The 8,786-nt window shown below is 41.8% G+C and overlaps 1 protein-coding gene across 1 annotated transcript; it reads right to left on the bottom strand.

The window, feature by feature from the left end:
- Nucleotides 1-464: 464 nt before the first annotated feature.
- LOC125530259 (anaphase-promoting complex subunit 5) lies at nt 465-7,865 on the bottom strand (the record flags this gene model as incomplete). The annotated part of the gene is given in 21 exon segments (XM_048694652.1): nt 465-836; nt 958-1,141; nt 1,273-1,340; nt 1,432-1,696; nt 1,789-1,887; nt 2,029-2,170; nt 2,254-2,359; nt 2,462-2,529; nt 2,674-2,733; nt 3,264-3,538; nt 3,654-3,731; nt 3,943-4,197; nt 4,411-4,443; nt 4,557-4,689; nt 5,175-5,260; nt 5,361-5,439; nt 5,533-5,626; nt 6,427-6,670; nt 6,801-6,916; nt 7,016-7,175; nt 7,714-7,865. Coding segments are annotated over 20 exon segments (2,669 nt in total), but the record flags the coding sequence as incomplete, so codon positions are not given.
- Nucleotides 7,866-8,786: the final 921 nt, after the last annotated feature.

Below are 8,786 nucleotides of genomic sequence, written 5' to 3'. Positions count from 1 at the left end.
TGGAGCTTGTGCAAAGGTTGTTAGTTATTTTACATACAACTTTGCTCGCTCTTCACATTTATTACATGTCACATCATCATTATATCCTAGGTGGCAAATTTACCAACACCTATCTTACAGCTGTTGGAGATGCCCTAATGGAACTGTGTGCATGACCCTATTATCTTTATCTTGTTTTTTGTGTTTTGTATTTTGCCGTGAGCACACAAATGGACATCTTATTACACAAGATTTCGCAGGTTCACAAAGCACAGATAATTTATTCCCCCAAATTATTTGAATATCCCTTCTCCCTGCATTTGCATCGTTTTCAAGCAGTGAGCTTTCTGCTACAAATGACAGTGGTCTATTAACCACATCATATAGTTGTACTACGATGGCAGTGATCTAATTAAGCGCACGAAACCACCACCAAACTAAGATGCCACGTGCTTCACATAAAGAGAGGATGAAGTGGACATTCATCTCGAAAAGCATTTGGCTAACTGAGCTTTACTGACCAATATTGGGCAAATTAGACCAAATTTTGGAAATCAATGACCGTTTTACATACGCGCAGGCATTATATATAAACCGAAAGAGAGATAGCATATGGCGTTGACACTTTTCGTCAACAACGTCACTTGTCGGCCATTGCTACCATGAAGCTCCATTACATCACTGAAATAACACCCGACCGCCTCATTGAGCCACCAAGCGGAATTCCAAAAGGAACAGGATGATAGCGGAGTTGGTGCGCACAGGAGGTGATGATCTCGTCAACAAGCACCACAGATCCATAAATGTAAGGACGAGAATCATGTCGGCGCGCAAACTTTCGCCGCTCTGCTTGGACTCTGCATGCAAATGAGGCACCACTTTGGGTCAGTATCTCAGCATGTGTGGAAAATATGAAGTCGCCGTATCTGCAGAGAACCCTATCAAGAAACTGGAAGGACATCCTTTTTGCGGCTTTACCAAGGGTTTATAAATTAACCGTGCAACATCAGTAAACGAGTGAATCCTCCTCGTCGCGCGGGTTCTCGAGGGCGGTGACGTGCTCCTTGAAACGAGCCGCGGCTTCCTCCCTCTCATATTCCTTGCCCAGGTGGTTATACGTCATCGCCTTGAGATAGTACACCTCTGCCGCCATCTCGTGGTACTGCATATCACAATGGATTTTTAATTTGCGTGAGATTTATAGTCCTCTTCATGCATTTTGAACCCAATCCTGGTGATGGTAATGTCTCAGCAATTCAGGAAGAGAAGTTTGAGATGCAGCCGTCAGCTCACCTCTAAAACCTGCAGATCTTCAGCCGCTTGATTTAGAGGGTCCAGAACAGCACAAGGATCTTCAGAAACTGTCATAATAAATAACCAGAGGTCGGTCCATCAAGCAACTGAATGTGGAGTAAGAAGCACATGGCAGGAAATCATCATCTGGTTATATACCTGAAAATTCTGGATCTGTTAAATGACATTTTGCTAAGACTATCTGAGACCGAGCACGCAGCTCAAGACCGCCATGGCCGAGAATCATAGGAAGGCTTTGATAAACAAGACTTAAGGCCCTCTTCGCATGGTTAGATCCAAGAGCTAGCCACAGTTCAGCGAGAGTAAGTGTGGCTGAAGCTTCAAGCAGATCCAAATTAAACGATTTGCAAAACGATTGGCTGGCTAATGCGTAAGTGAGGCCAAGGACCGCGTTGTCAGACTTCTGTGGGAGAGGGAGGGAAAATATTAGTTCTCTCTGCATGGCATTGCAATATTTATGAGGTTCTAGTCTCAACATTAACTGGTCTGTCTTACTCTATGTATTTCGGCAAGTAACAAAAGGACACTTGCATTCTCTACTTGCATGTTGTACTTGTAGCAAGTAGTGAAAAGGGAATTCGCCACAGCTGCTGCCTGCACAAAGGATACAAAGGAGACAGTAAACGCGTTCAAAATATGTCAATCCACTTGCAGGGATGAAAGATAAAAGGATCAATAAGATGCGTAACACGTGTGCTTCTTGGGTAAACTCTAGTAAGCAAGTAAATTCAGAACCTGGCTAAACTGTTTTGCAGCGAGTAACGTGCGGGCACGCCGTAGACTGGCTTCAGTCTTTAGCTCAATGTCTACTCCACTGACAGAAGATGAGAGCACCCCAAATTCATCACCGATTTGTTGCGCAATTCTCAGGTGTCCTCTACATGGATCAATTTTACACCAAATAATAACAGATCAAATTGTAGACGTAGTGCAGTTGATAGAAGAAGTGAAGCTTCGTACCGATGCAGGGCACGCTCATGTAGCAATTGCATTTTGAGAAGGTGGATCTGCGAATTCGTCGAGGATGGGAACTTCTCTTCGGCAAGCTTGAGCGCACAGAATGCCGCTACAGAAAAATGGATATTATCAATCCATAAGAAACTATGGAAACTTACATAGCTCTTGGAGGTTGTAGCACATACATGTTGGTCATATACAAGTAACTAACCTGAATATCCTTTGAAGACTGCTAACTGTTCAATTAGCTTGACATATGCCAGTGACAGCTCTGATGAACTGTTAAAGAAAATACAATACTATCACATATCTAGCAAAGCATCAAGAGATTTAAAAGCTACTGCTTGCATGGTACAGGATAATTATGTACATAAAGTTGAAGTGTTACACAAATATAATTGCCAGAATTTCATTATGTTCTACCTTGCAGCATCAGCAAAGCAGGTTGCATAGACCAGCGTATTCATTCGAACCATCGGAGCACTGTGGAGAGAGTTAACCAAAATCAGTTTTCTTGAAAGGATATAGACAGCAAGTGGGCAAAAAAAAAGAGAAAAACATTGGAGTTCATTCCATAATATGATTTACCATAACTTCAACTAATAATGGAATGCAATAAAACGTCAGCTGAGAGTTGGCAACAAAGGAGACGATCAAATGGTTTCATGTAGCAAGAGGCTGAAGCAGACCAAGGGTTGAATTAACGCTTTGTAAGACCAAAAGTTTTTAAAAGGCCGTATGCACATCGAACAAGTAACAACAGGTGAGGCCAATATCCTGCTGTTTCTAGTATTTAAAGTTATCTAATATTTAGCAGTATCAACGAATAGTCCAACAACATGCGGCCCAAGTATTTGCACTTCCTAAACTGAGACATTTGGTCATTGTTTATCTAACGCTCCCTTTTGCCAGCACATCCACAATTATGTGCCAAGCTGGCAAAATAATTATACAACTTGCAATTTCTGCTATGAAAATGCATTTTTATAGTAAACATTAACAGAGAACAGTACCTTCCATAGTGCTCCCAGGCAGTGGCCCTCATCAAATATGCTGAGCCAGCTAATTGCAATACTGACGTAGGTATTGGACTTGGTTGTGCATGAAAGTGGAAATTGTCAAAGTCATTTGTAATAAATTTTCTAGGCTTTGTTGAGCTACTACACCAAGAACTGGAAGCATCAGACAGATTCTTAAGCCATGAGGTGCTGAAACTACCATTATCACTCGAAATTGATAAGCCATCTGCGCCAAAGTCGGACAGCACATGGGAACTTAATCTTAAATTCTGCAATAAAACATAAGACAGAAAACCTAATTAATTTAGAAGCAAACATATACATCCTCTATATTGGGGATGAGTGACTGAGTGTGATATTATTTATAGCTTAAGTGTGGCATACCTTGCAGACATCTGCAGGACATGTTCTAAGCTTTGTAGAACCATTAGGGCCAAAGGACACCAACGGCCTTTGGACATGCTGGCAAGCAAAGGTTTAGAGTCAGAAGAAAACACAGATCAACAAGGACGCACAGCTACACTGTATATAAAAGTTGTGATCCCATGTCTGAACACTAGCACTAGGACAGCCCGACAGCATACAAAAGCAGTAAGATGACCAAAGAAACTTAAGCATAGCTAAGTATCTTAAAGACCTTATAAAGGCAGATAATACCAAATTGAGATCTTACCTTCAAATCAAATTTTGCAAGAGAGATGTGATCAAAGGATAACAAGCTTGTAAGTTTCAGCATATCAGCTCTCTTAAGTGATCGCTTCAACAGAACAAGCAACTGCTGCTGAATGGACAATGGTGTGCCCAGTCCAATATTGTTTCCAAGTGAATATCGAGAACCAATTAGTCCAACTGTGCTTGATATTCCTATCTTTGATAATAGATTGGAAATGGCTCCTAATATATATGCAAGGCATGAATCATCATTGTTCTGAAAAAAAAATATCGCATCTGTTAAGCAGCCAACTGAAGAGCGGCTTGCATTAATATTGAAATAACACTACAAAAATGTAACATACATGCAAGGCATGAATAATCATTGTTTCTTTCAACATGGTTGGATAGAATTCTACTCCCTCCATCCCATAATATAAGAGCGTTTTTGACACTATATTTGAGAAATAGACAAGTTCAGTAAACTAACCATTTGAGAAACACGCACTGCTTCTGTGAATGCCTGCAAGAAAGCAACCCAACAGAACAATAATTAATGTGCAATGTTGAAATAAATAGCTCGATGGAGTGATATGCTGATAGCAGAAAACAAGATAAACCAATACCTTATATTACCTCTAGGGCTTTCTTTGGATGTCCAAAATAACAATGCAAGTTGCCTAAGCAGAGCAGAGCACTCTCATACTTTCCGACAATATTATCTTGGTGAGGAGATGAAGAACGACTGAAAAGTCCTTGCATCCCAGCACTATAAATAAAGTATAACCAGTTAGGAACAAATTTACAAGAGGTTACTGTGTCTCCAATATACAGCATACGCAACATGTCATTATCACATCTTGGGTTGTGGGCAAAAGAATCCAACCTTTCAGCCTAGCGAGCAGGCCAACAAATAAGCTGTAGCATTGAGCAACACTGCACTAGGATAATATAGGTGACACTGTTGAATGAATAAGACTTTTGGTGGTTTTATTTCGTGTATATGCTTCAACAGTCTAGATTCTATAGCATAACATGACTATGCTGATTTATCAGGACATTGCATACAAAAAGCATTCCTTAAATTTAAAAATGTCATCAGGCATTGCTTAAATGGACAAAACAGATGTTAAAACATCAAAAAGTCACACAATGAGCTGGTGACTAAATGCTCAATAGTAACATTGAATTATGGAAAAAATGTGGTCACAATATCAGCACTCCCCATAGTATGGTTGAGGGTCTGGCACTGACCTGTAATCAAAATAGCGGTGAAGATGGTCTAATGAAGCAACATAGTCATCATGGCAAAGAGCATTCAAGTATTGCAAGAATTGGACCTGACAGGTAGAACAAGGGTACAAAGTAAACCAAAAAGTATTGGGAGCTGTTCACTGTCATAGTCACATATCAGATGCATTATACTGTGGCATAACTTACACGATGAAGCTCTGGAGCTAATGTCTGAAGCTGTGCCATAGTGTTGTTAAATGAATTCAAAGGCACTGAGCTGGGATCCCTGCAGCAAAAGAGCTGCCGTTAAAGGCACTGCGCATATCCTTTAGTTTCCGATACGTGAATTAGCTGATTAAATGTAGGAAACGATACTCACTTTTCAAGAACGTCAGCTTGCTGGTTCAGAAATGCCTCTAATTGCCACCTTGATCTCAGACAAGTTGGATTATCCTCTGCTTTGAAAATATCGGCTAGAAAAGGGAAGACAAATGCTATATAAGTATAGTTGACCATTTGACACCCTGCCATCCTGGTAAAACCAAAATAATTCTCACAAATAGATTTCATGTGGTATGGTGGATGAACAAAGAAGAGTAAAATTCAGTCACCTAATCTGTTTGGCAACAAAAATAACCAGCATATATACAAAATAAAAAAATCAATCAACAATAATTGTGGTGAGCATCATTTAGTAATATTTTGAAACATGATTCACATAACCTGAGTGGCAAATGGTTCACTTTCAAGTACACAAAAGGCATTAGAAAAAGAAGCAAGGTGATGAAGCCGCAAATGCTGGCATTACTATTACCAAATAATTAGTTAATTGTATAATGAAAAAATAAAGTGTGATAATTCCGACACACTGACACAGCTAGATGACATTATTTAAATGGCATGTGCTTGAAGGAAATCAGTTGAATACTAGTGTACATTTTTCTAATACCAGATGTCAAGATAGCATCTTAGGAGGCAAACATTACAAGCTTGACATTAATGTCAATACTAATTCAGGGGCGGATAACTCTTTGCATGATCACATATGACAGCTCAAAAAAAAAAAACTGACTACATGCTAAATTCTGAGCTAGCATTTCTTCCATGTTGTACTTGTTGCATTCTGTCTTTCTTATTGGTCACAGATGATTTTAAAAATTCTGGTGTGCCATTTATTCTGTCTTCCTTGGCAAATTCAAATAATTCCACAGTCCCATCAAAGTAAAGTTAAAAATTAAAAATTAGGTTAAAAGGGTTTAGAATTCAAGTTTACCTTCATCAAAATTATGAAGTGAGATAGGTGCATGGACTAGAGACGAAGAGCTCTCCCCCATATGGCTCTCAGTGGCATAGCCTTGAGTATATCTGTCAAATACACCAGATCTAACACCTATATCTGCATCCATCGGGTCGCCCATTTCTATTTCACCATTAAAGTCCTCATCTTCTGCCAAATCATATGAAGCCTCAGCTGAGTTACAGTACGCCACAAGATTTGCCAACAGATGGCAGACACCCTACAAGAATTTTCAGCCTACTCAGTTAATACCCCAAATAAGAAAAGAGAAAGGGCATAAAAATAATCAAAAGAAGGGCATATAAATATCAAAAGAAAGGGATGTCAGTGCAATATTCTAGTTGTAGCACCTCAAAAGTCATGGAATTGAAGGCCAGTATACAGCAACGAAGAAAAACTCCAAGCTGACTATTTGGGTCCAGAAATTCATCTTCCACACTTCCACCGTCCGGTGAAGTGAGCACACCTGGCGAAAAACACTGCAGGGTAAGCTGTCTATTTGGGAGGCATGTATTAAGAAGGGAATAGCAAGGACTCAAACATCCATCCATACTGTGAAGCTCACCTCTTAGCTTATCAAAAAAGTTGAACAAATCGTCTGGTGAGTTAAGCCCAGCCAGTGTGGTTGTCAACTGCTCACAAAGCCAACCATTAACTAAATCGTCTACCGCCTTCAACTGCCTTAAAAGCTCTTCCAGTGGCGGTTCCAAAAAATCCTCACATGACTGCAAGAAGAATAAGGTATGAGTCAAAATGTTGCATCGGAGAGGGAGACAAGAAAAAGGAAGCTACAATGCAATACATACAAGGCCTCGAACTTGGCAACATATATATAACCGTGTACATCAAAAACAGTAGAAGAACTACATGCAATCGATTGACACCAAATGTATTGATGAACATTCTCTCGAGCCAAGTCCAAATTGCATATATCAACAACACTGCCATTCGCAAGGCCATAGCGAATCAGCGCTAATGTGGCTGCGTCAGCTGTCAAGTTTCTCATGCAAAATACAACAGCTACCGAGAAGTTACAATAACAAAATCGGCTAAACCGGCGAACAACTGATGCTTTACTGAATGCTACAAACTAGATGAATACTTCAGCAGACGAAGCCCATTCTGCATTTTGATGCTAATTACATTACTGTATGCAATGGGGCTTAGAGATAATGGTAAAGCTAGTCTCCACCGAGTGGTAGCGGTGGGAGCACACGGACAAGAGCGAGAGGGGGCACGGGCGTGGGAGCGGGAGGAAGTTACGCGGGTGAGGGCGAAGAGGAAGAGGCCGAGGCGGTTGTGGTGGGCGACGGAGTCGAAGGGGAAGGGCGGGGCCTGATGCTGCTGCTGCGCCGGCGGCGCGAAGACCTGCACGAGGTGGCACACCGCCATCTTGTGCGGCGTCAGCTCCAGCAAAAATTGGCTGGGGAAGGGGAGGGGAGCGAGTGGGGGGAGTGGTGGAGTAGGGGGCTTGGGGCTTTCAGGCTCGCCCTCGTGGGCTCAAAGGCCGCTACTGAATCGCTTGTGAATGCACATTTTTTATTTATCTGAGCTCAAAAGGCTATTTAATCGCAAACCATACATCCAAATGGGTTGACACTTTCCCACAATACAAAACGAAACATTTGTGATATAATTTTTCCAATTTTTTATGAACACTTCAAAATTTTCAGTATGAAAAATAGATCAACCTGGAACGTTGGATCTTTCACGGACGGCTGATAATAGCAGCTAAGTTACAGTGAGACTTGGCTTCATAAAGTCACTGAAGCTGCGTCACTTATGCTGTGCGTGGGTGCCTGAGGTCACGGGCGTCTGTCGGAGGCTGCAGCGCAGGTGTGGATGGCGGCAGCATCGACTGGATCTGATCTGGGTCACTCGGTTGTCCACCTGTAGTGGTGGACTTGCTGATCGTGGTGCCAGCGGCCTGGTCATGCTGGTGTGGATGTTGGAATATGGAAGGGGTTGCTTGTGGCGCTGATGTGTTGGAGGATGGATGGAATGCTGATGTGTGTCGGCATCTCTCCTCTCTTGATTGGGGTGTTGTCTCCATATGGGTGAAACCCAAGGTTCTTTGGCAGATCGGCGATGGCGGCGCCATGATGTCGTTACAGGCTATGGAGTAGTGGAGTTTGAGGCACAACAGAGACGTAGATGAAGGGGAACGTAGTAATTTCAAAAAAATTCTACGCACACGCAAGATCATGGTGATGCATAGCAACGAGAGGGGAGAGTGTTGTCTACATACCCTCGTAGACCGATAGCGGAAGCGTTATGACAACGCGGTTGATGTAGTCGTACGTCTTCGCGACCCGACCGATCAAGCACCGAAACTA

The sequence above is a fragment of the Triticum urartu genome, unplaced genomic scaffold (genome assembly GCF_003073215.2).
Source record: "Triticum urartu cultivar G1812 unplaced genomic scaffold, Tu2.1 TuUngrouped_contig_6184, whole genome shotgun sequence".
Classification (NCBI taxonomy): domain Eukaryota; kingdom Viridiplantae; phylum Streptophyta; class Magnoliopsida; order Poales; family Poaceae; genus Triticum; species Triticum urartu.
This window is presented reverse-complemented; position numbering and strand designations above follow the sequence as displayed.